The 26,917-nt window shown below is 61.4% G+C and overlaps 2 protein-coding genes across 9 annotated transcripts; one reads left to right on the forward strand and one right to left on the reverse strand.

The window, feature by feature from the left end:
* Nucleotides 1-461: 461 nt before the first annotated feature.
* On the forward strand, nt 462-16,885 carry GPAT2 (glycerol-3-phosphate acyltransferase 2, mitochondrial). Of its 5 annotated transcripts, none has more exons than XM_029073789.2 (22): nt 462-691; nt 1,893-1,982; nt 2,992-3,105; nt 6,402-6,475; nt 7,055-7,162; nt 8,129-8,257; nt 8,876-8,975; nt 9,274-9,410; nt 9,544-9,643; nt 9,720-9,929; nt 10,380-10,490; nt 10,621-10,703; nt 11,200-11,318; nt 11,859-11,929; nt 12,119-12,377; nt 12,768-12,916; nt 13,050-13,127; nt 15,174-15,305; nt 15,408-15,528; nt 15,734-15,799; nt 16,065-16,120; nt 16,446-16,885. In XM_029073789.2, the coding sequence occupies exons 2-22, from the start codon at nt 1,932-1,934 to the stop codon at nt 16,569-16,571; spliced, it is 2,394 nt and encodes a 797-aa protein (XP_028929622.1). In that variant the 5' UTR covers nt 462-691; nt 1,893-1,931; the 3' UTR covers nt 16,572-16,885. The 5 variants fall into 5 exon arrangements, with proteins under 5 accessions (XP_028929622.1, XP_028929619.1, XP_028929618.1 ...); XM_029073786.2 differs by lacking the exon at nt 462-691 and adding an exon at nt 998-1,209 and having other exon boundaries at nt 8,876-8,972; XM_029073785.2 differs by lacking the exon at nt 462-691 and adding an exon at nt 999-1,209.
* Nucleotides 16,860-26,705, reverse strand: FAHD2A (fumarylacetoacetate hydrolase domain containing 2A). Of its 4 annotated transcripts, none has more exons than XM_029073793.2 (9): nt 26,609-26,699; nt 25,468-25,522; nt 23,147-23,385; nt 19,710-19,926; nt 18,872-18,931; nt 18,204-18,366; nt 17,447-17,555; nt 17,239-17,326; nt 16,860-17,076 (listed from the first exon to the last, which is right to left on the reverse strand). In XM_029073793.2, exons 3-9 carry the CDS (start codon nt 23,311-23,313, stop codon nt 17,014-17,016), a joined length of 867 nt encoding a protein of 288 aa, XP_028929626.1. In that variant the 5' UTR covers nt 23,314-23,385; nt 25,468-25,522; nt 26,609-26,699; the 3' UTR covers nt 16,860-17,013. The 4 variants fall into 4 exon arrangements, with proteins under 4 accessions (XP_028929626.1, XP_028929624.1, XP_028929625.1 ...); XM_029073791.2 differs by having other exon boundaries at nt 23,147-23,409; XM_029073792.2 differs by lacking the exon at nt 25,468-25,522 and having other exon boundaries at nt 23,147-23,409; nt 26,609-26,705.
* Nucleotides 26,706-26,917: the final 212 nt, after the last annotated feature.

Below are 26,917 nucleotides of genomic sequence, written 5' to 3' on the forward strand. Positions count from 1 at the left end.
CTTCCTTTCTGCTTTCCCATCGCACGTTAACGCCAAGGTCAGTCGTAACCTGCCGTTTGTGGTTCCTGGATTTCAAAATGTCACGCGGCCTCCCCATTCTGGTCTCCAACGGCCCACTGTCAAATTATTATCATTATTATTTAATCTTTGGATCACATCTTCGGCACGACCCTTTCTTGGGGGCAGGCCCGGCCTCGAGAGGAGCAAGGTGGCTCAGTGGAAAGAGCCCGGGCTTGGGAGCCAGAGGTCATGGGTTCGAACCCCGACTCTGCCACTCGTCAGCTGTGTGACCGTGGGCCAGTCCCTTCACTTCTCTGGGCCTCAGTTCCCTCTTCTGGAAAATGGGGATTCACTGTGAGCCTCACGTGGGACGACCTGATGACCCTGTATCTCCCCCAGCGCTTAGGACAGTGCTCTGCGCATAGTAAGCGCTTATCAGATACCAACATTATTATATAACCTCACCTCCACCGCACCCCCTGTTTCCCTTTCACAGGGCTCTCCTGATTTCCAGGCAGGGTTAATTTATTTCAATCCAAAAGCGTCCCTCGGTTTCCCTTCCCTCCCACTGCCCGGGAGAACAACAAAAAGCACAACTCCTTTTGCTAAAAGCCTCCTTCCTTTCACCTGGAGCACACGCCTCAGCATTTCCCAGTGAATCAGTCTTTTGCAACTCGCCTTTGCTAAGGAGGTAGGATGCAGAACATCGCAGAATGGCAGGGGAGTGAATACAGCCCTGGGCGGAGCGCTTGGGGAAGGGTCAAACCCCCACACACCGCGGGATTGGGAGAGGTCGGGGCTCCCTGTGGGGGTCAAAAATGGGATTCCTGGATCCCCAGGCCTAAAGATTCCCAGTCCAGATATCCGTGTGGGCTTCCGGGGGGGAGAAGGGGAGCCGCAAGGATGGGGAGAATTCCAGGGACCGACGAGCGAATCTATGTTTTCCGCTTTGAAGTTCTGGAGAGAAAGGATTGTTGTTGTGTTGTTGAGGAAGGCAGCGCCCTAAGCCCGGGAGCCCAGCGGATACATCAAAGCAGGCTTGCAGCTCCTGCTCTCTAACCTCTATCTGGTTCCTGGGACGCATTTTCTCCAGACACCAACCCCGATTAACCCGTGACACCTTTTTGAAAAGCCTGCCTGGCTTTTAAGATGCCTCCGGGCCGGGACCTGGGACTGCCGAGGCACCCGGGACAAGGACTACGAATTCAAGTTAGGGGGGCAAACTTGAACCGATCGCTCGAAAGCGAGGGAGGGCGGGACTCGGGGCGGCGGTTGGATCGAGGAGAAAAACCGCCTGACTAAGGAGTCAGCGGCGGCCTTCTCGAATTTTCGGATGCCGTAACGATTTTCCCGGCGGGACGGGCAACCCCTCCCTCCCTCTTTAACTCCGTCTCGCTGTCCGTGCATTTACGGATGGTTGGCAACCCCGACAAGGCCCGGATTGAAGCGCTGATTTTTGTAATCATGGAGGGAATGGGGGAGATGCATGCCAGGCCTCTCCCTCCCCACGGCCCCTGCTCTTCCCCTTTTAGAGACCTTGGGGCCAGAGGGGCGGGGGGATAAGATGGGGTCCATTTTCCGCAGGTGGATTTGGGAAGGAGGGAAGGAGAGAGGGGTGGGGCTGAGTCTCTCAATTGGGCCACCTGCCCGTCATTCATCATGCCAGGTCCCGCCTCCTTGCATTGCTCTGCCATTTTCTCTTCCCCCCCACCCCGCCATTCCGGCCACCCCCCAGGTGGAGTAGGTGAGGATGGGGGTGGTCCCCCTCTGCCCGTTAGGGATGGGGGGCCTCCCCCCCGGTAGAGGGGAGGGGAGCCTCGAGGGGCGCAGGGGTTAGGGGCCCCCGGAGCTCGGGTCGGGGGTGCTGACCCTCCGTGGCCTCTGCCCCCCAGGGTCCCTCCGGCCGACCGGGCCTGTGCGAGGCCCGAACCATGATCCAGGCCCAGCCGCCACCGGAAGGCCGCGACCGGAGTCCGCTCGATGTAAGAGACCTCGCCCAGGGCCGCCCTCCCTCCCCCAGTCGACCCCTCCTCATCCAGGCCCACCCTCCCACCCCCAATCAACCCTGGCCCAGGGGTGCCCTCCCACCCCCACTCAACCCTCGGCCCAGGGCCGCCCTCCCACCCCCAGTCAACCCCTCCTTGCCCAGGGCCGCCCTCCCGCCCCCAGTCGACCCTTGTCCCAGAGGCGCCCTCGTCCCTGTCCAGTCAACCCGTGTCCCAGGGTCATCCTCCCACCCCCAGTCGACCCCTTCCTGCCCCAGGCCACCCTCCCACCCCCGGTCAACCCTTGGCCCAGGGGAGTCCTCCCACCCCCAGTCAACCCCTCACCCAGGGCTGCCCTTTGACCCTCAGTGAGCCCATCGCACTTGATGCCCTTCCCCCTTCTCCCCCCACCCGGGTCAAGCCAAGGTGGGCTTCACTAGGGGCCCAAACCCCGTATCAGGGCAGGGCCTTGACCCTTCCTCAGCATAATGTGGTACTCGTTAAGCGCTTACTATGTGCAAAGCACTGTTCTAAGCGCTGGGGGGGGGGGATACAAGGTGATCGGGTTGTCCCACGTGGGGCTCACAGTCTTCATCCCCATTTTACAGATGAGGTCGGTGAGGCCCAGAGTCACACAGCTGACAAGCGGCTGAGCCGGGTTAGAACCCATGACCGCTGACTCCCAAGCCCGTTTTTTGGTGTTTGTCAAGCGCTTACGATGTGCCGAGCACCGTTCTGAGCGCTGGGGGTGATGCAGGTTAATCGGGTTGTCCCGCGTGAGGCTCACCGTCTTCATCCCCGTTTTACAGATGAGGGCACTGAGGCACCGAGAGGTGAAGCGGCCTGCCCAAAGTCACACAGCTGACAGGCGGCGGAGTGGGGATTAGAACCCATGACCTCTGACTCCTAAGCCTGTGCTCTTTCCACTGAGCCACGCTGCTTCTCGCCCACCCACTGCACCCCTGGGGTGAGCGGGGAGAGCCTGACCTTGCGTTTCCGTTCCTAGCCCGGGATGTGGCCGATGGCCTTCGGTGTAAAGCTGGAGACCGTCACCCCGTTTCTTGGGAAGTACCGCCCCTTCGTCGGACGCTGCTGCCAGAGCTGCACCCCAAGGAGCTGGGTGAGGCGGTTCGGGGGGATCTGGTGGGAAGGCTGTCACGGGTGCGAGGGGAGCGGTGAAGTTGAGGAGGGGCAGACTCCATCCCCTGTCAGGAAACGGGCCGTGGTGAACTGCGTGGAGTCGGGGCATCTGCTGGTGAGCCTGGGATGGGGTACTGGGTCAGACCCCAAAGAGGTAAACTGAGGCAGGCATCCCAAGACCCTCTCCAGTCCGATCTCCCTCAGTCCCGGAAGCTGGGATTCACGGCAGCAGTCCGGGGTCTGCACGCAGACACGAGAAACCGCCCGGGAGTCAGAAGGTTTCTAATCCCGGCTTCACCATTTGTCTGCCGTGTGGCCTTGGGGAAGTCACGTCACTTCTCTGGGCCTCAGTTACCTCATCTGGAAAATGGGGATTGACACTGGGAGCCCCCATGTGGGACAGGGACCGCGTCCAACTCAATTTGCTTGTATCCACCCTGGTGCTTAGTACAGCGGCCGGCAGATGATATGCACTTAACAAATGCCATAATTATTCTAACGCGGGGGTTGCGGGGCCAGCAGAACTCCCCATTGAGGAAAACTTGCGCTTCGGTTGGTACGTGCCGTTTGTTACGGCGGAGAGGGCGTGGGCGGGGGGGGGGGGGGTCAGGCGACCTGGGTTCTAATTCCCGCTCTGCTGCTTGCCTGCTGCAGCAATACATAACTTCTCTGCGTCTCCATTTTCTCTCCTTTAAAATGGGGATTCAACAGCGGGTCTTCCACCCGCTTTGACGGTGAAGACCTGAAAGAATTAATTCATTCGATTGTATTTACTGAGCTCATACTCTGTGCAAAGCTCACTGTTCTGAGTGCTTGGGAGAGTACAGTATTGTAATAAGCAGCCACATTCCCTGCCCACAGTGAGTTTACAGTCTAGGAAAAAAACATTTTAGCAGAACTGAGTCTGTTACGTGTACAGTCCTGAATCAATCAGCGGTACTGATGGTACGAAGCTCTTGGGAGAGTACAATACAGTGGAGTTAGTGGACACGTTCCTGGCCGGACACGTTGTGTCTGTTTGTTGTTGTATTCTCCCAAGCGCTTAATATAGCGTTTTGCCCAGTAAGCGCTCAGTCAGTACGATTGAATGAATGGTCAACAATGTGCTTGCTTTTTAGAGGGGGAGACGGGCATTAATATAAATTTACGATAGGTAAACGTGTGCTTCTTTGCTCTCCGGGACCCGTATTAAAGGCAGTGATTGGTCAGTGGAGCCGGCAGATTAATAGCTGGGGTATTTATTAAGCACTGGGCGTGGCTCAGTGGAAGGAGCCCGGGCTTGGGAGTCAGAGCTCCTGGGTTCAAATTCCGGCCCTGCCACTTGTCAGCTGTGTGACTGTGGGTGAGTCACTTCACTTCTCTGTGCCTCAGTGACTTCATCTGTAAAATGGGGATTAAAAAAACTGTGAGCCCCACGTGGGACAACCTGATCACCCTGCATCTACCCCAGCGCTTAGAACAGTGCTCTGCACATAGTAAGCGCTGAACAAATACCAACATTATTATTATTATATAAAATGATTAGGTCCCACAGGGGGCTCACATTCTAATTGAGAGAGAGAACAGGTATTGAATCCCCATTTTGCGGATGAGTGAACTGAGGCACAGAGAGGTCAAGTGACTTGGCTGAGGTTCCACAGCAGACAAGTGGCAGAGTTGGGATTAGAACCCAAGTTGTCTGGCTCCTAGGCCTGCGTTCTCTCCAAGAGGCCATGCTCCGTCTCAGTTATGACACAATTATTGCTTCCGACTTCTCCTGTACCACTTAAACTTCTCTGACTTCAACATACCCCCTCAATCCCCTCCCTCGTAATCAACCCGCCCCTGTCCTTTCCCAGCACCACCTCTCCCCCTCAACAATTCACCCCCATTCGAGCCCTCCCCGCTCCTCCTGCTCTCCTCTTCTGCCGGCCCATTCCCCTCCCCGCGAGCCTCAGCCAAGCGCGGTCTGTGGCACCTCCGCTCCATCGCGGGGAAGCTTCCCTTCGTCTCTGACCGGTTCCTGACCCAGCCAACTATATATAGTCAATATTATATCTCGACTTTTTTTTATTATTCTACCAGTAGAGGTATTCGGTAAGTACTACGTGCCAGGCACTGTGGTAGGCACAAGATAATGAGGTTGAATAGAGTTCTTGTCCCATATAGGGCTCACAGTCATAATCCCCATTTTCCCGATGAGGTACCCGAGGCACGGAGAAGTTAAGTGGCTTGCCCAAGTTCACACAGACGGACTTTAAAGCCCTCAGTTAGCTTGCCCCTTCCTACCTTACCTTATTATAACCCATTCTGCGCAGTTTGCCCTTCCTACTCACCGTTCCTCCGTCTCATCAGTCTCTTCATCATCCCTTTGTGGACCGGTGCCCAAGAGCCCCGAGCCCGGCCCAAGCCTTGCGCTCGATTGCTTGCCTCCGATCAGGCAGGAACGCAGAAGCCCATGAGCTTGGAGAGTATCGTAGCACCTCTTAGGGCTTGCTGCTTCTAATAATATTAATAAGAACAACTGTGGTATTTGTTAAGTATTTGCTCTGTGCCAGGCACTGTACTAAGCGATGGGGTAGAAACAAGTTTATTAGGTTGGGCACAGTCCCTGTCCCACATGGGGCTCACGGTCTCAATTCCTCTTTTACAGATGAGGTTACTGAGTCACAGAGAAGTGACTTGCTCAAGGTCACCCAGCAGACAAGCGGTAGAGCCGGGATTAGAACCCGTGACTTTATGACTCCCAGGTCCATGCTCTATCTACTATGCCGTGCTGCTTCTCATAATAATAATAATTATAATTGTCAGTTTGGTTAAGCACTTACTCTGTAGAAGATCATCAGGTCGGGTGCAGTCCCTGTCCCACCCGGGGCTCACAGTCTCAGGTGGAGAGAGAATGCGTATTGATTTCCCCATTTTACAGATGAGGAAACCGAGGCACACAGAAGTTATGTACTTGCCCAAGGTCACACCGCAAACAAGTGCAGACCTGGGTCCTCTGATCCCTGGACCTATGCTCCTTCTACCAACCCGCCCCTCTCCCCCCCCCCCCCCCGCTTTTCTCTGCCCCGGTGATCGGGGCGGGAAGAGATTCTTCATTGGGATTTGGGAGCGGAGGAGCCAAGGGGTATCTCAGGAGGAGGAAATAGGGAATGGGAAGGGCATCATCCCTCCCCTCCTCTTACCGTCGTCGTCGTTAGTAGTTGTCCAGTGTGCGCGGAGCCCTGGACTGGAGAAGTCCTGGTTCTTGCCCCGGAGGAGCTGACAAGGAATCCTCCGATTCCCTGTCCCTAGGAGTCCCTCTTCGACAAGAACATCACCACCATGGGCTTTCACAACGTGATTCTCGTAACAGAGAACAGTACCAGGTAACTCAGGGGAGGCTGGGGAGGGGGCCGGGGGGCGGACCCAGGACCCCACGGTGGACCCCGCCGAGCCGTCCGTTGGTGACGAGGGGGGGGAGAGGAGTCTGGAGGCCCTCATTTCATCCATAGGGGCCAGTGATTTCTTGAAGGACCTTTCCGCTGACTCTTTTTCCCCCCCTCTCGGATGGGGAGATGGGCCCCCGACCTCTCCCCGCCCACCGAGGCTGGCAGGGGCAGAGTAGGATTCCAGAGCGCTCAGTGGAAAGAGCACAGCGTCGGAGGTTGGATATTCCAGCTCCGACACTGGCCTGCCGGGTGACCTCGGACGAGTCCCGATCCTCTGTAGGCCTCAGTTTCCCCAGAGCCCCTCGCCTCTGGCCCACCCCTCGTGAGGGCCAAGTGAGGTAACTGATGCCCGGAACATTTGAAGCCCTTGGCCCATTGAAGGCCCCGTTGTTGTGCCTCGGTGGTCTGGGCGCCGTAGTATAAGGCTCCGAAGGTTTCTCCCACCCCGCCACTTCCTTCCGTGGACCACACGGCCCCCGTTCCGGCGGGGAGGCTGATTGGGGGATGTTGGCCCAGGTACCGCGGCTGGCTGGTGCGGCGCTTCTGCTGTGTCATGTGTGTGCTAGGCTGGAACATCCCACCCCCGGACGGAGCCGTGCAGGACAGGATTGTCAGCAGCAAGCGGTGGGTAGGCCCTTTTGCCCGAGAACGGCACTCGGGACTTTTCTGAATGGAAAGGGATCCCGGGTCCTTGACACCGCCCCGTCCCGCCAACCCGAGGCCCCGCCTCCCAACCGGCCCTTCCTGAGCCCCGGGGTCGGACTTGTCTTCTGTGGGCTGGGCCAGAGCTCCAAGATGGCCCGGAGGACCGTGACCTAGTGGGTGGAGCCCAGGCCTGGGAGGCAGGCAGGTCTGGATTCTAATCCCAGCTCTACCATTTGTCTGCTGTGTGATCTTGGGCGTGTCACTTAAATTCTCTGTGCCTCGGTTACCTCGTCTGTCAAGTGGGGACTAAGACTGTAAGCCCCATCTGGGTCAGGGATTGTGTCCAACCTGATTTGCTCGTTTCAGTAAGTGCTTAACCAATACCACTGTTAGAATAACAACAATCATCATCGTGTAAATTTATTTTAATAATCTGAGGGAATGGGTGGGGAGGGCATGGAATGTGACTGTTATATTGTTATACTGTACTCTCCCAAGTTATTAAGTCAGAGCTCTGCACGCAGTGAGTACTCAATAAATGCGATCGATTAAGTGTGGGCTGGAAGCCAGGACTCCTGGGCTCTGCTCTCAGTCTGTGCCCTGAGCTCACTGGGCTGCCCAGTGCTTTCCACTTCTCTGTGGTTTCCCTACGGGCACAGTGGAGACGCCCAGCACAGTGGAGACGCCCACCTCGGTTTTCCTTAGCCTTCCTGCCCCTACCTCGCCATCTTTTTTTGGGGAGGGAGAAGCGGCAGATGGCCTTAAAGGATTCAGAGGTCTTCAGCGGGCCGTCGTCCCCGGCGTCCCGCCACCGTCCCCTCCCCTCCGGACTCTAGGCTCGCACATGTCCTCTCGCTTCAGAAACCGGCAGCTGGAGGGTTCCCTGACCCGGCCCTGTCCGGCCCGGGACGGTCTCCTCCATCCTCCTCCCCGATCCCTCTGCAGGGTGCAGGAAGCGCTGGGCCCGAGGGCCCCCCAGGAGGCCGGCGACGGACCCAGGCCCAAGTCCTGGACCAGGGAGGCGAGGCACATCCTGGGCCAGATCCAGGCCTCGGTCTCCCCGCCACTGCTCCGGTGCGTCTGCGGCTCCAGGGGCTACTGCAGAGGGTTGATTCGGGCTCGGCTACCGAAGAATAGCTTGGCCGGGGTGGTGGGGGGGAGGGAGAGGGAGTATCGGGGGGGGGGGGGCTGAACCTCGCCGGGTCGGGAGAACTGGAGGGACCGTTGCTGCCCGGTTGGGGTACGGACCCCTCGGGCTTCCGCGCTTGGGTTTCCCTGAACGCCGGGGCTCGGATCTTCCTGGCTGGGGCGTGGGAGCCTGTGGGTGGGTGGGAGCCCCGCTCCCCCTTGGTCTTTGCCTCAGGCTCCCTGCCTCTCCAGCCGAGCCCTCGCCCCGGCCCCGTTAGCCGTTCAGCCGCCCTTACTGCGGTGGCACATTGACCCCATTGATACGTTTGTTCCACCCTGATGGTGTTACCAGCTGATGCTGGTTTTTTTTCCCCTCTGCTTCCTCTCACCGTGTAGACGGTCTGCTGTCCGTCGGTCTGCCCCATCAGGCAGGCAGGCAGCTGGATTTTTCATTTTTACTGTGGGGTCTCGAGCACCCGATACAGTCAGGCACCCAATAAATACCCCTGAGGCGGCGGCGGAGGAGGATGATGAGGAAGATAAAGAAGTCCTTCCCGTTTTCAGACTCTTCAGCTGGATCCTGCTGCGGTTTCTGAACTCCGTCTTCGTGAACGTTCAGCTCCACCAGGGACAGCTCACCATGGTCCGCCAAGCTTTAGAGGTGGTGAGGGTTCTCGGATGTCGGACGTCCGGCCCCACTGGGGAAGCGTCTCCTCCGGAGCCCGGCCCCCCACATCTCCCTCCCACGCTGTGTTCTGGAGATTCCAGCCCCCCGGGAGAACACTCCCAGTTGTTTGGGCGTGTTCGGGGGAAACCCAGGGGAAGATCTGTGTGTCGTGGTGCTGCCCATCCTCCTGCCCCCTTGTCCCAACTGAGGCTTCAGGGACCCCGATTCCGGGTCTTTGGCCAAGGGGTCTTCCTGTCACAGGCCCCTCGAGGCTCCGCCCTCCTCTCCCCCGCAGCCTGGCGTTCCGCTCGTCTTCCTTTCCACTCACAAGTCACACCTGGATGGGCTTCTCCTGCCCCTCCTCTTGCTGTCCCAGCGGCTGGGGGTGGTGCACGTGGCCTGGGACCCCCAGAGTTGCTCTCCCGTCCTCAGGTGAGACTCCCGCCCCTCCGGGTCCGCGGGGCTGGGCCAGCCGGGCTCCCCCAGGGATCGGGCCCGTGAGCCTACCCTTCGCCCCACTCCAGCTGCTCCTCCGCTGACCTCCCCGCCCCGTGCTCTCTCTCAGGGCCTTGCTGAGACGCCTCGGCGGCCTCTTCCTGCCCGTGGGGGCTGACCTCTCCCCGGGCGGCCCCGGGGGGGACCTCCCGGGGGCGATTCTTCATGCGGTAAGTGCCTCTGGGCCCGGGAGCGGGGCCGGTTCTGGCCGGAGCCCCGCCCTGAGCGCCTGCCCGCTCTCCCCAGGCTGTGGAGCGGCTGTTGGTCAGCGGGCAGCCTCTGTTGATTTTCTTAGAGGGGCTGTCTGGAGGAGGGTCCCGGCTCTCGGCCCACGGCCAGGCCTGGCTGAGTTTGGTCCTGCGGGCCACCCGGGAGGGTGCGGTCTCCGACGTGGCCCTGGTGCCCGTGGGCATCGCCTACGACTTAACTCCTGGGGCACCGCCCGCCGAGTCCCAGGTAAGCGCAACCCGCCCCTCCTCCCCTCCCACTGGGTCACGCTGTCGGGGGCGGCGGGAGGCAGGGGGGAAGCTGGCATGGAGCTGGCTCCTGGGCGGCGGTGGCGGCCTAGCCCCTGGCCCAGCCAGTCGGCTGGCGGTATCTACTGAACGCTTACGGTTTGTACAGCGCTGGGCTAAGCTCTTGGGAGAGTACCCTAGATAGACACCATCTCTGTCGTGGAGGCGTTAAAATCAACTACAGGTGGGGGAGACAACCAAGTATGTGCTGGGGAGCGGGGTGAGTGCCTGTGTGAGAGGGGGCTGAGGTGATGCGCTGGGAAGGGGAAATGGGGTGGGGAGATGAGAGGTTAGGCGGGGAAGGCTTCCAAAGAGGAGGTGGGATTTTTCTTGCCCGTGCTTCGTTTGCTCACCTGCTGCCCCTCCCGTCCTCCCCCCCCCCCCCCCGCAGGGCTCCACGTCCCCACTGGGGCTCTGGTCTGTGGCTCTGGCCGGGCTGCGGGGCCTGGCGGGACGCCTGGGCTGTGTCCGAGTGGACTTTTCCCAGCCCTTCTCCCTGCAGGTACCGGAGGGGAGGGGATGGGGGTGAGCGTGCACGTGTGCGCGGGAGGGCGCGTGTGCCGCGGAAGAGGTCTGGGGAAGGCAGGGGCTCGGTCGGGTGGGTGGGCCTGAGCGCCCCGTGTCTCGGGCAGGAGTTCATGGCCAACAGCCCGAGCCGCAGGCCCGGCGGACGGTCCCTCGAAGACCTGCTGCTGCCGGCCGTGCTGGGCCAGTGGTAACGGGCCCCGGGAGGGAGGGCTTACCCCGGGGACTCCCCAGTCCGCCGTGCCCCAGCCCCACCGATCCCGACTTCTCCAGTACCCGTCACCCTTGGGGATGGGGGGGGGGAGGGCAGAGCCGCTCTGACGTCCTGTGGCGTATCGAAGGCTCTTGGCGGAAAGACAGGCTTAAACAGGATTAGATCCTGGGTATCCGGGCTCCCAGTGCTGCCAACCCTCTGCTCCCCTTCTGTGCTCCTCTCTGTTCTCCACCTCCCCCGTTCCCTGCTCTTGGGTCTTCCGCTGTCTCTCTGCTTGCTCTCAGCCCTGATCTCCTTGTCTTTTGCAGTTCTTGGAGATGGAAGGGATCTCTGTAAGGTGTATAGATCAGGCGTGTGTCCAGCCCCCACCAGATGCGGAGCGGTCAGCCGCGGTTCGCCTCCATTCCACCCCCTCCGCCGGTGCCGGGCTCGTCTGCCTCCCTGTTCCCCATCTTCCGTTTCGTCTCCCCAGGCCCGTCCCCTCCGACTGTGAGCGAGCCCAGATGTGCGTCCCGGCGCCTGGAGCCCTGGGGAGCCCGGAGCAAGCCGACGGTTTCCTCTTAGGCAGTCTGAGCTGCCATATCCTTCATGGTGAGCGGGTCGTCAGTCTGCGTGCTGGGTGCTGGGTGCAAACAGTGACTGGCAGAGGCCGCCCCTGGGGACTGAAGCCCGGTGGAGGAGACGCGAACCGACAAATATACCGTCGGTTAAAGAGCTCTAAAGGGGCAGGGAGGGGCTCCCTGCAGGTGGCTCCGGAAAGGGGGTTACGTGGGGCTTGGCCAGCCTGGTCCTAACGCTCAGGAGGGGTGAGCTGAGCGGGATGGACCAGGCGGGAGCTCAGGTCGGACTGGGAGCGGCCCAGGACCCCGTCCCACTGGAGGAGCCAAAGCAGGAAGATTCCCCGGTCCAAAGCGGGGAGATCGGGTGGCGGGAGCGGGCCGGGGGCGGATCGACGAGCCCAGACTGTGCGGGATCCCTCCGTCCCTCGGTCGGTCGGTCGGTGGTATCTTTTGAGCGCTTACTTGGTGCGGAGCACTAGACTCCGCGCCTGGGAGAGTGCCGTCCAACAGCCGGTAGACACGTTCCTCGCTTCCGGCCTCCCCTGCCCCCGGTCCCCTGTGCCCGCCGCAGCCAGCGTCTCGAGCTCGGCGGTGATGGCCGTGTCGGTGATGGCAGCCCTCCTGCTCCACAAGCACCCAGAGGTGGGAAGGGGGCGGTGACTGGGACGGGGGGTACGGCGGGAGGGTTCGGGCCCGGCTAGAGGGCCGCCCCCCGGGGCCTGGCGTGGACACGGTATGGGGGTGGGAGAGGAGACCCCCCCACACTTCCTGTTGCCCCCCCCGGGTGCCGCGTCTCCGGAGGGCGGTCACTACCCCACGCCACCTGCCCAGGGCCTGTTCCTGTCGAAGCTGCTGGGCGAGTTCTCTTGGCTGACGGAGGAGACGCTGCTGCGGGGCTTCGACGTGGGCTTCTCGGGCCGCCTGCGTCACTTGGTGCTGCACGCGCTGCGCCTGCTGCGCGACGGCATCTCCCTGTGGCGCCTGCCCCACGGCGACGTCCTGGTGCTGCCCAAGGCCGGCCCCTCCCGCCTCCAGCTGGCCCACCGCAGCGCCGCCCTGCTGCCCGTCTTCCTCTGCGAGGCCGTGGGCGGTGAGTGGGGCTGCGCGCGGGTCCCGTTCTCCTCGCCCCCCTTCTCGCTCGGAGCGGGACCCGCCCCGGAGCCGGCGAGGGGGGCGTCCCGCTCCCCGCGCTCCGTCGACATTCAGCCCACCGAGCCGGTGAGCCCCTGGGGGGAGAGGGCAAGCTCGGCAGGCGGAAGGCCCGAGCCGTTTTGCCCCCCGGGGCGGTGGGGAAGCGGGGCAGGAGGGAGGGTGAGCCCGGAGAAGTGACTGGACGACCCCCTGGGCGAGGCAGGGTGGTGTGCCCCGGCGCCCACTTGGGGGCCCGCCCGGCCCCGTGCCGCGTCGCGCCCTCGGATGGTCACATCCGAGTGTGGTCACATCCGAGTGGGGGGGGGCCGCACTCCCTCCCCGTCCTTAGCCTGTGCAGTCCGGGCCCTGCTGGTTTCGCGGCTGCCCCCGGGCGGGCCCTGGGAGCTGCAGAGCATGGAGCCCCTGAGCCAGAGGGACCTGCATCAACAGACCCTCCTGCTGCTGCACCTGCTGCCCCAGGACTGCCTCCTGCTGCAGGTCAGACCGGCCCCGGCCCTGCCCCCGCGTGCCCCCCAGCGCCCCTCCCTCTACCCACGGGCCCACCCTCCCCGGCCCCGTATCCCGGAGTCTGCATCCCCTTCCAGCTCTGTCCTCCTTCCCCTCTCGCCAGCCCTGCCAATCGTTCTACTGCTACTGCCAGGAAGTACTTGACCGTCTCATCCAGTGCGGGCTTCTGGTGGCGGAGGAGGTAGGCGCGGGAGGACGGGGTGGCCCTCGCGGACCTCTCCCCCCGGGCTCTGGAGCGGGGGGCCGGGTGGTGTGGCGCTCACCTCAGGTCCGGGTGGCCTGGGGGAACAGCAGTTGAGAGGCCACGACCTCTTCCTGGGCCAGCGGGGCCGAGGGCTTGGCTTGGGAGCAAGCGCCGCGCCTCTGGGGAGGCCCCCGACCCCCGGCCCCGACCCTACACGGGGGCAGAGCCGTCCCCGTCCACCCTTCTCTCCACCAGAGAGCCCGTAAGTGGTATTTATGGAGCACCCAGTAAGCCTCCCACTTGGGAGACTGCAGTACATCCGAGTTGGTGGACGCGTTCCCTGCCCGTAACGAGACAGATATTATCATTATTATTATTATGGTATCTAAGTGCTCACCGTGTATCCAGCCCTGTTCTGAAGTGCTAGGGCAGACAGAAGTTAATCAGGAGGGACACAAGTCTCTCTCCCAAAGGGGGCTCACAGTCTAAGAGGGAGAACAGGGATTGAGTCCCCATTTTACAGTTTTACAGAGAGGTTAAGTGACCTGCCAGGTCACCCAGCAAGCAACTGGCAGAGCCAGGTTTAGAACCCAGATCCTCTGCCTCCCAGGCCCACGCTACTAGTGACACCTGTGGTATTTCTCAAGCACTTACTATATACCAGGGACCGTGCTGAGCACCGGGTGGGAATACAGGCGCATCGGGTTGGAAACCGTCCCCCGTGGGGCTCACAGTCTTAATCCCCGTTCTACAGAGGAGGTAACTGAGGCACAGAGAGGTGAAGTGACTTGGGCAGGGGCACACAGGAGCCGGGAGTAGAACCCATTACCGCCCACGCTCTCTCCACTAAGCCACGCTGTTTCTTAATTTATTAAAATTACAGCTACGTACGTATTCTCTACGTACATATATCGAGTGCTGAAAAGGTACATCTCTAAGTGCATAGGCAACCCAGAAGGGAGAGGAAGGAGGGGGAAAAGATGGCTTAATCGGGGAAGGGCTCTTGGAGGAGTTGTTAATCATCGTGATATTCGTCAATCACTTATTAGGTGCCAAGCACTGTACTGAGTGCTGAGGTAGAAGAAAATCAGATCCCACATGGGGCTCACAGTCTCAGGAGGAGGGGGAACGGGTATTTAATCCCCATTTTGCAGATGAGGGAAATGGGGCGCAGAGAACTTAAGTGAGTCGTCCAGGGTCACACGGCAGGCAAGGGGTAGAGCTGGAACTAGAACCGAGGTCCTCTGACTCCCAGGCCTCGGCTTTTTCTACCCAGCCAGGAGATGTGATGGCTTCTGTCGCGTGGGGGGGGGGGGGGGGGGACGGACGAGGTTCACGGGCAAGGGGTCAGAGGAGAGATAGATGCGATGGAGGTACAGTAGTTAGGTTGGCATTTGAAGAGCGAAACGTGCGGGCTGGGTAGTAGGACATCAATGAGGTAAGGAAGGAGGGGGCGAGCTGATTGAGTGCTTTAGAAGAGTTTCTCTTCGATGCGGGGGTGGATTGGCAACCACGGGAGGTTCTTGAGTGGGGAGACGTGGACCGAATGGCTTTTTTTTTTTTATGAAAAACAACCTAGTCAGCAGCCTGAAGTGTGGAGCGGGGAGAGAGAGGAGGCAGGGAGATGAACGAGGAAGTTGAGGCGATCATCAAGGCCCGGCAGGATAAGTGCTTGGATCAGTGAACTGACGTTTCGGATGGAGAGGAAACGGTGGATCTTAGGCCGTGAAAGCAGAACTGACGGGATTTGGTGGCGGGTGGAATGTGCAGGTTGAATTAGAGAGATGAGTGGGGGATAACACCAAGGTTACGGGCTCGTGAGAGAGGACGGGGGTGCTGTCGACGGCGATGGGAAAGACATGGGGAGGACAGAGTTTGAATGGGGAGATGAATTCTGGTTTTGGACGCGTAAAGCTGGAGGCGTCGATGAAACCTCCAAGTGGAGATGTCCCGGAAGCAGGATGAAATGCGAGACTGCGGAGGAGGAGAGAGGTTGGGGCCTCGGAGGTGGATTTCGGGATCGGTCTCCCCCCCCACGCGCAGGCCCCGGGGACCCGGCCGGCCTGCGACACCAGCCGCCGCCGCTTCCAGGAGAAGCTGCTGTGGCGAGCCACGGACGACTTCAGCGACAGCGACAGCGACTTCGCCGACGAGGCCGACGGGCGCTGCTTCACGGTGAGGGGAGGGCCGGGGCGCGGGGCTGAGGGCCGGGCGCCGGAGGGCCTGCCCCGCCCGGGTGGGCGCCGACTCCTCCTCCTCCTCCTCCTCCGCGGCCAGCTCAGCCAGCAGGCCCGCTGCCCGGACTTCTTCCTCTTCCTCGGCCGCTTACTCGGGCCCCTGCTCACCGCCTTTGCCCGGGCTGCTGCCTTCCTCCGGCAAGGGACGCTACCGGATACAGGTGACCGGCTCCTCTTAACCCTTCTCGGCTTCCACGCCGCCCCCTAACCCGGGTTTCCCCTCCCCTCCATCCTTCCCCTCGTACTCTCGGATCACGTCGTCCCCCGCCACCTCTCGCCCCTCCCCGGCCCCTCACGGGCCTGGCCCAGCTGCCCCGGGGGGCCGGAGGGAGGAGCCGGCTGAGGGTAGCGACCGTCTCCCTACAGAGTCGGGGTACGCAGGGCAGCTGCATGCGTTCTTGCTGAAGAGAGCCCGGGAGGACTGCACCTTTGGTGAGTGGAGGGTCTTCCGCGGGCACAGGGATGCGGCAGCTGGAAGAGGCCCGCTGCCCCCCGGCAGACATCACCACCAGAAGGAAGCTTTCCGTGCCTCACCTCGCAGCCTTCCTCCCCTGCCCCGCCGAGCCCTTGGGCGGGATCAGCCGAGCCCGGGGGGCTCTGGGCTCGGGGGGGGGGGGGGTCTCACAAGCAGCAAAGGGGGTCCGGGGCCGTGGTTCCCCTGCCCACCCCCTGCTCTACCCGGCTTTTTTTCCTACAGAGTGCGCCAGCTGGGAGCTGGCTGTCAAGGCTGTGCAGACGTTCAGGGAGCTGGGGGTGAGTCCGGGGAGCCCTCTCCTCATCCTGGGGAACCGGCGCTCAGACCCCCTCCCGTGGACCCATCTAACCCCCTGCTTCAGACCACCTCTCCCCAGCCCCCTTAACCCATTCCTCCCTCCCCCGCCCGTGTAAACCCAGACCCTGCTCCAAGTCCAGTCTGATGAGGCCCCCCCGGCCCCTCTTCCCCCATACCTCCTGCCCTCCGTCAACGGCCTCAGACCTGGGGCAGAAAAGCTGCCCCCAGGCTCTCTGTCCTGTAGCTGGGGTCAGTGGTCCTTCACCTGGGGTTGGGTCGGGCCAACCCCCACACTTTGTCCCTCAGGTGCTGCGGGAGCACCCGGGCCCACCGGGCCCCCAGGGCCCCCAGCTTTGCTTGGCCCCCACCTTCACGGAACAAAAAAACCAGGAGCAACTGGAGCACTTCATCCGGCAGTTCATCTTGGCTTAGGGGGTGGGCCGGGCCAGCCCCAGGGCAACAAGCACGGAGCCCGGCCCCCACAGTCTGCCCTGCTCCCGGCCTCGGACCGCCGTCGCGGTGGGGGGCCGGGGGCCACCTGGGGCTTTGGCTGAGAAATCCCGGGTTGGCTCAGCAGATGAGACCGCCTCGGCCACGGTCAGGTCAGCCACCCGCCGTTTTGATCCTCCCCCTCCACCCTGCCTAGCCTCCCCGGCCTCTTTAACCCCTCAGCTGTTGTTACCTGTGAGAAGTTGTGGAGGGTAATGGAAGCCACGGGGCTGACCGTATTAAAAGAATTTATTCTCTTCCATTGAGCTTGATTGGGGATTGCCGGGGTGGTGATCAGTCCGGAGTGGGCAGTGTCCAGCTGTTTAAAACCCCTGCAAAGGTAGCTGGCCCGCCGGCACCGTCCTCGGTCCCGTCCTCCAGCCCTTCACACCACGTTGTTGACAATGGTCCCCAGCCCTTCAATCTCACACCGGACCCTGTCTCCCTTCTGCAAGTCAGAACAGCCGACGTCAGAGCGGCCCGCTCCTCGGCTCTCGAGGGGCTGGGATGGGGCGGGAGGGAGACCGTGCTGAGCCACGGGGGAGGGTCCCAGCACCGTGTGGGAAGAGCTGCGGCCTCCTCAGGCCGGGCGCCCCACCCCGTGCCTTACCTTGAGGAAGACAGGCGGCTTCCTGAAGACACCAACGCCCGGAGGTGTCCCGGTCAGGAAGACATCCCCAGGATACAGGGTCACGAACCTGCCGTGGATGGAGCGGGCCTGTCAGACCCCCAGGGCCGGCCTGCCTCCTCCCCTCGCCCCTCCCCTGGTGCCCCTGCACGCGGGAGAGCGAGAGAGACAGGGTGGCTGTCACGCTTACTGAGAGACCCAGGCGACCAGAGCCTCGGTCTTGAACACCATCTGCTTGGTGTTGCTGTTCTGGACCAGCTCCTCGTTGACCCGGCACTGGATGCTGAGATTGTGAGGATCTGAAAGGAGGGGAACGGATACTTGAAAAGAGAGAGAAAGCACTCCGGCTGGAGGGCTCGGAGTAGTTTCTCCACACTCTCTTTGGGGTCACACAGCCCCGAGGGTCAGCGGGGCCCCAGCCCACAACCTACGAACGGCCCAGGAGGAGGAAGGCGCTGGCGGGCTCCCCGTCCCCTGCCTCTGCCCGACAGGGCGTCCCGCGATCTGGAGGAACCTCCCCATCTGACCAGTTGCTTGGCACCTCCTCCCTCTCCCTTACATGCTTTGCCCCAGCCTGCCTTTAAGGTAAAATCTGAGTGTGCCGGCAGTGGAGGTGGGCGGGCAGGACGGGAGCGGGAGACCCAAGGGGACCCCTCCGGGTCCCCGGCCTGAAGTACGGTGAAAGCTGAGCTCTTTGAAGCTCCGGCTCGAAGGGCAAGGACGGGGGCTACCTCACGCAGCCGCTGCGCCCGGCCGGGGCAGCGGGACGACCCGCGGCCTGACCCGTCTGAGGGCACCCGCGTCTCCCAGAGTCACCCCCGGAGCTCCGTTCCTGCTTCCTCGCCGGAGTCCTCGGACCGGAGCGGGGGGGACGGGAGGGGGGGGGACGACTGACCGAGGGAGCCGAGCCGAGCCAGGAGGACCGGGCTGAGAGGGGAAGCTCGTACCTGCTACGCTGTCCTTGGTCACCAGAGCGGGGCCCAGGGGGCAGAAAGTGTCAAAGGTCTTTCCCAGCAGCCACTGCTTCCCGTTGCGCTTCATCTGCCAGTCCCGGGAGCTCACGTCGTGGGCCACCGTGAAGCCGGCCACGTGACTCATGGCATCCGCGGCCTGCGGGGGTGAGGAGAAGCCCCGATCTCAGGACCGACGAGGCCGAGGATGAGCCGGGCGGGGTGCTGGTCCGTGGACGGGGGCCGCCGGCCCTTCCTGACTCTGGAGTCGGTCAAGAAGGGCCCACCTACAGGGGGAAGATGTATGTCCCACGACTGTTTTTGAGAACCACTGTCCCCGCCTGGGGGAAGCCCTCTGAGGAGGGGAGTTTCAGACCTGTCCAGACACAGGTCGGTCTCCTTGGACCAGGCCCCGCCCGTAGCTCTCCGCCTCTTCCCTCTGGAATTTGGCTTGGGCTGTCAATCCACAGCACGGATCTCTTTGCCACACCTCTGGTTGGGGCCGGTCGTTACTATGTTCCCGTTTTGGGACTGGGGAAACTGAGGCCCAGAGCGATTAAGTTGACTTACCCAAACCCCCACAGCGGAGCTGGGGCTTGAGCCCGGGACCCTGACCTCCCCGACCCCTTCTCCGTGAGGTCACACTACCTTCCTGCCCCAGTTACCTTTATGTTCTTCCCTTCCTTCCCAATCACGAAGGCCAGTTCCACCTCCCAGTCCACCTCCTGTGGGTGAGAAGAGGGGGCGGTAAAACGCGGCGTGCCGGGGGTCCCCGGGGCCCCGAGGGAGAAGGCCGGGGCTGAAGCCCCTTCCTGACCACTGCTGGGAGACTCAGTCGACGGTATTTCAGAGGTGGAAGACGTGATCCCCTGCCCACCGGGAGCTTAGAGACCGGCGGGGCGGACCAGTATTAAAATAAGGGACACACGGGGGTAATGGGAGAATACTGGGATGTGTCCAAAGGGGTCACAGGGCCGGACTGAATACGAAGTGGCTAAGGAGTACAGATCCAAGTGCGTAGGTGATGCAGAAGAGAGAGGGAGTGGGGGAAAAGAGGGCTCAGTCAGGGAAGGCCTCCCGGAGGAGAGGGGATTTTCGGGTTTTGAAGGAGGGGAGTGTCGGGGGTGAAGGAGGAGAGCATTCCAGGCCAGCGGGAGGATGCGGGCAGGTCATCTCTAGTGCTTTCCCAAAGCGCCCTCATAGTAACCAACTCGTTTCCGCCCTCCCGACGACCCCGCCGGGCAGGTGGCTGGGAAAGGCAGGTACTGTTATGCCCACTTTGCAGCTGAGGAAACTGAGAGGCGCAGAGAAGTCAAGTGCCTCCATCGTGGTCACACAGCAGGTCGGCAGCAGGGGTCGGGACTCGACCCCAAGTCCTCCGGCTGCCAGGCCGGGGCTCGGCCACCTCACCGCTCGGTGCCGGGCCTCCTCGGGCACGACCGGGGTCACACCTCATGACTTGCGTCGGGGGCACCGGGCAACGGGGGCCGGAGATCCGCTTACCGTGCTCAGCGGGGGCAGCACGATGTCGTCGTAGGGGCCCACGATGGAGCTGGGGAACTTGCTGAAGATGATGGGCTCTGTGGGCACGGGCACGTTCTGCTCCTGGCAGTGGTCCACATAGTTCAAGCCCACACACACCACCTTGTCCGGCCGGGTGATGGGCGACAGGAGGGTGACGCCGGACCGCTTCAGGGCCGGCTGCCCGGACTCCTGGGCCCTGGGGAGCCGGAAGACACGAGTGAACCCGGGCGGGGGCCCACCCGGCCTCGACGCCCACGTGAGGGGCTCCGCTGGGCCCCTCTCCCGAGGGGTGAGGGGCTGGCACCCTCGTCTCAGAAAACACCCAACGATTCAAGGACGAGGGCGCCGAGCGGACGCCGCCCAAGCGGCTTTGCCTAAATGGCCTACTGTCCGCGTGACAAAAATACCACTGAACACCAACCCCACCCTGCCCTTTGCCCCTCTCCCGGCATCTCAGCTCGGTTCCCCGGGGTGGATCCCCTCGGCCCCGGGGGGCAGGGCCGGCCCAGTGAGGCGGGGAGGGAGGGAGGAAGGGAAGAACGCTGCCGCTGGGAGGAACCGGGGGCCAGTCGACTCGGGGGCTGTTCCATCACCCTGCCCACCCCTCCGCCCCCGCCCCCGGGGCCGCGTCTGGTTCCGAGGATGAAGGCTGAGGGCAATTCTGGGAGACGGGGAGGGATCGGCACAACCGGGGCAAGTTACAGCTCCCTTTCCCGTACGGTGGGGATGAGGCAGACTGTGAAGCCCGTGGGGATCAGGGACTGTGTCCGACTTGATTAGGGCGTGTCTACTCCACCCAGTGAATTGCAAGCGCTTAACAAATGCCGTTAGGATTGCATGGGGCGAGGGAAAACCAGTAGCTGACCGCTGTGGACACAGGTACCGACTCCTCGGGGACAAACTGAGCAATCGCCCACCTCACGGGATCGGCATTCTGGGGCCAGAGCCATCAGGTCTGCCCCCCAGAGCCTTTTGGGGCAGGATGGGCAGCGGGAGCCGGAGAGGGGGCAGAGATGGGGGGCCAACGTGGCCATTCGACCCCTCGCCTCCCGCCTCCGGGCCTCACCCCCAGCCGCCTCCGGACCCCCGCAGAGTCCTCCTCACTCCCTCCGGGCTCCTGGGCCGGCCAGAGGCTCCTGTCCCTCCCCGTCCCCGGTGCCCACGAGGAGGAGCCGTCCAGACTCGCTGCGCTCCCGTCCTGAGCCCGGCCGGAGCCAGCTGCCCTCCCACTGCCATCGGAGTGAGCAGCAGTGGCAGAAAGAGAGGCAAAAGGGCCAGCTGAGGTCACTAGGGTGGCGGTAGGGCCGGGCCGGCTCGGCCTGTCCTCCACGCCGCTGCTGGACACTGACGGGGGGGGGGGGGGGGGCGAGCGGATGGGAAAGTGACCCCGGACCGGACTCCTCACCTCACGGACACCGTGGCTAGGGATGAGAGTAGTCTCTAGCCTGGCCCTGCAGCTGGTAATAATAATAATAATGACGACGATGGCATCTGTTAAGCAATATGTGCCAGGCGCTGTTCTCAGCGCTGGATAATGGCATTTGTTAAGCACTTACCACGTGCCAGGCACCGCTCTAGGCGCTGGGGTAGATACAAGGCAATCGGGTTGGACGCAGTCCCTGTCCCACACGGGACTCACGGTCTTATTCCCCTTTTACAGATGAGGGACCCGAGGCACAGAGAGGTGAAGTAACTTGCCCCAGGTCACACACACTGGGATTAGAATCCCGGGTGAGGAGGTGAGAGGATGGGGAGGAGGGGAGAGGAGCGGGAGCAGCGGCATTGGTTGCGGGGGCGGGGAGGTGCGCGGAGGGAAGGACGGAGAGGGGGAGGAGGAGGAGGAAGGTCAACCGGCAACCGTGCAGCAAGGAGGGTAAGCTGCGAATTCCCTGGCTGCCCACTGGACCCAGAGCACTAAACGCACCCTCGGGAAGTCGATAATCTCTTCCTTTCTCCCCCCCGCCCCCTCTTTTCCGCTCTCCCCACTCGTTTCCCTCAAATCTCCACCTCCCCATTCCCTCTACACCGTAAGCCTGGCGTGGGTGGGGATCACGCGCGCCAACTCAACGTGTCTGTTGAGAAGCAGCGCGGCCCAGTGGATAGAGCAAGGACCGGGGAGTCTAAAGGATCTGGGTTCTAATCCCAGCCCCGCCACTTCTCTGCTGCCTGACCTCGGGCAAGTCGCTTAGCTTCCCTGTGCCTCGGTTCCCTCATCTGCAAAATGGGGATCGAGACCGTGAACCTCACCTGGGACACGGACTGCGTCCAACCCGATTGGTTTGTATCTACGGTGCCTGGCACATAGTAAGCGCTTAGACAAATACCATCAAAAAAACCTGTTGCACTCTCCCACATTTCTTTTGAAACGTGGTGTTGGAGAAGGCTTTCGCGAATACCGCGGACTGCCCAGAAAACAAATAAATGGATTTTGGAGCGAATTAAGCCCAAGTGGTCTTTCCAAGGCCAAATGACTCAACTTGGATTAGCATATTTTGGACACGTCATCAGGAGGACTCATTCTCTGGAGAAGACACTTATGCTGGGAAAAGCCCAGGGAAAACGTGGAAAGGGCAGACCAGCAGCTAGATGGCTGGAAACCATAACGGTGATAACGGAGGAACCGTCAGCACGGTTACGGATTAGGACAGAAGACAGGACGTTCTGGAGAGAATATATCCGTACAGTCGCCGTCAGCTGGAAACGACTCGACGGCACTTGAAAATAATATTACTCTCCCAAGTGCCTCTTACAGTATGCTGCACATGGTAAGCGGTCAATAGATACCACTGATTGATGAGCCCCACGTGGGACAGGCGGTGTCCGACTTGATCACCTTGATCTACCCCGGTATTTAAGACAGCGTTCGGCACACGGTAAGCGCTTAACAAATACCATAAAAACCACCACCAAAAAATGCTAACTTGAATTCCTATGGCATTTTTATTCCCCAGAGTGCTCTGTGAGGAAGGGAGAGGCAATTATCCCCATTTTACAGGAGAGGAAATTGCGGTTCAGAGAAGTTAACTGACCGGCTAAAGAGCACACAGCAGGCCTGAGGCAAAATTGGGATCCCCAGACCGCTGATCTTCCCACTAGGCCACGCTCCCTCCACTGGGTCAGAGCTCTTCAGCCTCGCTAACGGGGCAGCGCCCGGCAGAGGAGCTGCACCTCACGGGTCCCGGACCTAACACCACTGAGTCCACCCACCTTCGGGCAGCACAACGCCCAACACGCCGGAGGAGAATCGAAGGGGTCCCTACGGGCCGTTGGGGGAAGGGAGCCTGGCACCCCCTCCCCCCCCGGGTTTAGGGGACGGCTCCTGTCCGGGCCGTGACCCCCCGGACCCAGAGGGGGAGAGACGGAGCAGCAGGCTGAAGGATAAGACCGTCGCCGGCCGGACAGGGTGACACCTTTACCTCTTTGCCACGGACAGCGCGGCTTCTCCCTGTTCCAGGAACTCTCGCATGGTCTTGGGCAGACTGGGGTCAAAGGCGTTGAGGTCGATGACTCCTCCGCCGTTGGCTTCCTCCAGCCCCAGGCGGGTCCCCGGGACGTGAGGGGCCTGAAACTGGACCAGTCTCATGCCTCTGGAGGGCTGCACCGACACGCTTCGCCTCCGGCTCCAGCTCAGAGCGCTTAGGAAAGTCCGTCGCACCTGTACCAGCATCAGAATCTGAGTCTGGAGATGAAGAACACGGTGACAGGCTGCTGGCCGGAGCGCTTGCTGCTCCCTCTCCCCTTCCCCACCACGACTGGCAATGGCCCACTTCTCCCCTCCTCAAAAACCTCCAATAACCCCCATCTCCACACGCGACAGAAACCCCCGACCCTGGCTTCCGGCTCCCCACCGGCTCCTCCCAACTTCCTTTCCCTCCTTCTTCCGCCGCAACATCCCAGCTAGCCTTTCATTTTCCTTCCGAGTTAACGTCCTGGCTGGCCCGCGCTCTTCACTCTCCCATCTCTGATCCCCTCTCTCAGACCTTCCCCTGCCTGGAACACCGTCCGCCGTCGTCCGCCTCATCAGGCTCCCTCTTTAAAACAGTCACCTCCTCCAAGAGGCCTTCCCTAGCCTCTCGCCACCACCCGGGTCGGGTCATTCAACCGTCCACCCTTAGCCATCCTTCACTCATTTTTCCTTACTTTTGTAACTGGGCTCTAACTCACGTCCCCACTGAGTGTATACAATGTGTCTTTCTCTTTTCCCAAGTAGACTGCAAACTACTCAAGTTCCCAGGGACATTTTTATTTTTTATTTTGCATAGGCCACCCAGGGCTAAAGAGCACGGCCTAGTGGATAGAGCACGGACCTAAGAGTTGGAAGATTCCTGCTCTAATTATAGCTCTTCCACTGGCCTGCCAGGGGATTTAGGGACTTTAACCTCTCCGTGTGTCAACTGCCTCATCCGTAAAACTGGACTGTGATACCTGCTCTCCTCGCCTTTTTAATCACGTGAGGCTCGTACGGGATAAGCACCGTGCCCGATTTGATAGCGCCGGATCTGTCCCGGTGTTTAGCAATAGTTAGAACTTAATAAACAGCATTTTTTCTTAAAAAAGTAGCCGGAGAAGAAATGCTACTGATGCTCATTTTAATATTAAATTTGCCCCGGGCAGATCCGAATCAAAAATCTGTCCCGGAAAACGTATATTTCTGGAAGAGAAGCAGCATTGGCTGGTGGAAAGAGTCAGAAAGACCTGGGTTCTCACCCCCCACCGCGCCATCTGTCTGCCGTGCGACCTGCGGGAAGTCATTTCATTTCTCTGGGCCTCAGTGACCTCATCTGTAACATGGAGATTAAGACTGTGAGCCCCATTTGGGAAATGGACTGTGTCCAACCTGATTAGCTTGTATCTATCCCAGTGCCTGGTACATTAATAATCACTTAGTAAATGAGAGAGAGACCCAGAGAGAGAGAACACCCGTTTGCTGCAGGCCAGCACTTTAAGACTTATTTTAGAGTCTGCCGGTTGTCTGCAAGCAAACTGGAGGCCGGGATCGTGTTTACCTACTCCGTGTGTCCAAACACTCGGTACAGTGCTCCGATCGGAGCACTCGATCAATACTATCGGTCGTTTCTAAGCCGCTCCTGTCGTGCGCCCATCAGTGTTGTCCTGAGACTCCAGGAAAGGCTCCCGATTCCCCAAGGGAATCGGACTTCGGCTCGCTGGGGCCTTGAGATACGCAAGGTAAAGAACCCCCTCGATCCCACCCCACGAACCTAAACACATTTATAATTCCAGTAGTGTTCCCCGACAACGAGATTCCAGCTGGCCCTGCGGCGGCCCCGGCTAATAGGGGTCTACGGGGGATGATCGCTCCGGTATGAAACCGGCCCATCCCCGTCTCGGGATGGCCTTCGCCCCCAACTGTCCGTTCCGAGCGCTTAGCAGAGTGCTCTGCCCGTAGTAAGCGCTCGGTAAATACGATGGAATGAACGAAGGGCCTAAGGGCAGGCCGTGGAATGAACGAAGGGCCTAAGGGCAGGCCGCCACCGCCGTCAGCTGCTCCCCAAGGTCACGGCCACAGCCCGAGGCTCCCCTTGGGGGGACCTCAGGGTCGGAAAGCGCTCTGCACATGGTAAGCGCTCAATAAATACTACTGAATGAAAGCACTTTGAGACAGAGACGGCGGTCGGTGGGTGGGGTCTTTGGAGGGAAGATTCAGCGTGGCTCAGTGGAAAGAGCCCGGGCCTGGGAGGCAGAGGTCGTGGGTTTTAATCCCGGCTCCATCGCTTACCAGCTGTGTGACTCTGGGCAAGTCACTTCACTTCTCTGGGCCTCAGTGACCTCACCTGTCAAATGGGGATTAAGACTGTGAGCCCCACGTGGGACAACCTGATCCCCTTGCGTCCCCCCGGCGCCGAGAACAGTGCTTTGCACATAGTAAGCGCTTAACAAATGCCACCATTATCATTATTTGGATTTCGGGGGTGAGGGTGAGGCCCGGAGAGGGAGGCCTAGGGATGGGGGACTCATAGGGGCGATGTGGGTGGAAGGGGGGGTACCTGGGGAGGATGTGGGTGGAAGGGGGATGGGGTCCCTGGGGGGGTGTGGGCGGAGGGGGGATAATAATGTTGGCATTTGTTAAGCGCTTACTATGCGCAGAGCACTGTTCTAAGCACTGGGGATGGGCGGCCCTGGGGGGGGTGTGGGTGGAGAGGGAATGGGGGTCCCCGGGGGTGGGTGGAGGGGGGTGGGGGGTCCCTAGGGGTGGGCGGGTGGAGGGGGGATAATAATGTTGGCATTTGTTAAGCGCTTACTATGTGCAGAGCACCGTTCTAAGCGCTGGGGATGGGGGTCCCTTGGGGGGGGGTGTGGGTGGAGGGGGGGATGGGAATCCCCGGGGGGGTGTGGGTGGAGGGGGATGGGGGTCCCCGGGGGCGTGTGGGTGGAAGGGGGATGGGGGTCCCCGGGGGCGGGTGGGAGATGGGGGTCCCTGGGGGGGGTGGAGGGGGGATGGGGGTCCCTGGGGGAGGGTTGGAGAGGGGTTAATAATGTTGGTATTTGTTAAGCGCTTACTATGCGCAGCGCACTGTTCTAAGCGCTGGAGATGGGGGCCCCTGGGGGGGTGGAGGTGGAGGGGGGATGGGGGTCCCTGGGGGTGGGTGGAGGGGGGATAATAATGTTGGTATTTGTTGAGCGCTTACTATGTGCAGGGCACTGTTTTAAGCGCTGGGGTCCCTGGAGGGGTGTGGGTGGAGGGGGGGATGGGGGTCCCCGGGGGGGTGTGAGGGTCGGGGTGGGGGCGGCAGGGGGGAGGGAGGTAGTAGGGGGAAACTGAGGCCGAAGGGCTGAGCTGTGGGGGGAGGGAGGGAGGGAGGGAGGGAGCCAGGAGCCAAGAGCCAGGGTTCGGCTCCGGGCCCGGCCCCCCGACTCACCTGCCCTGGCCCTCGGCGACGGCGACGCCCGCGCTCCGCTCCACTCCGCCTTTAACCTCGGGGCAAAGAACTACAACTCCCGTCAGGCCCCGCGGCCCGCTCGCCGCCGCCTGTAACCTCGGGGCAAAGAACTACAAGTCCCGTCAGGCTCCGCGGCCCGCCGGCGCGGCCACCCACGTGACCTGGGCGGCCAATGGGAGCGCCCAAAAGGGGGCGGGCCCGGGTGGGCCTAAGAGGCCTGCCCGCTACCTTTTGATAATAATAATAAGAATAATGTGGATATTTGTTAAGCGCTTACTATGTGCAGAG

The sequence above is a fragment of the Ornithorhynchus anatinus genome, chromosome 10 (genome assembly GCF_004115215.2).
Source record: "Ornithorhynchus anatinus isolate Pmale09 chromosome 10, mOrnAna1.pri.v4, whole genome shotgun sequence".
Lineage (NCBI taxonomy): Eukaryota > Metazoa > Chordata > Mammalia > Monotremata > Ornithorhynchidae > Ornithorhynchus > Ornithorhynchus anatinus.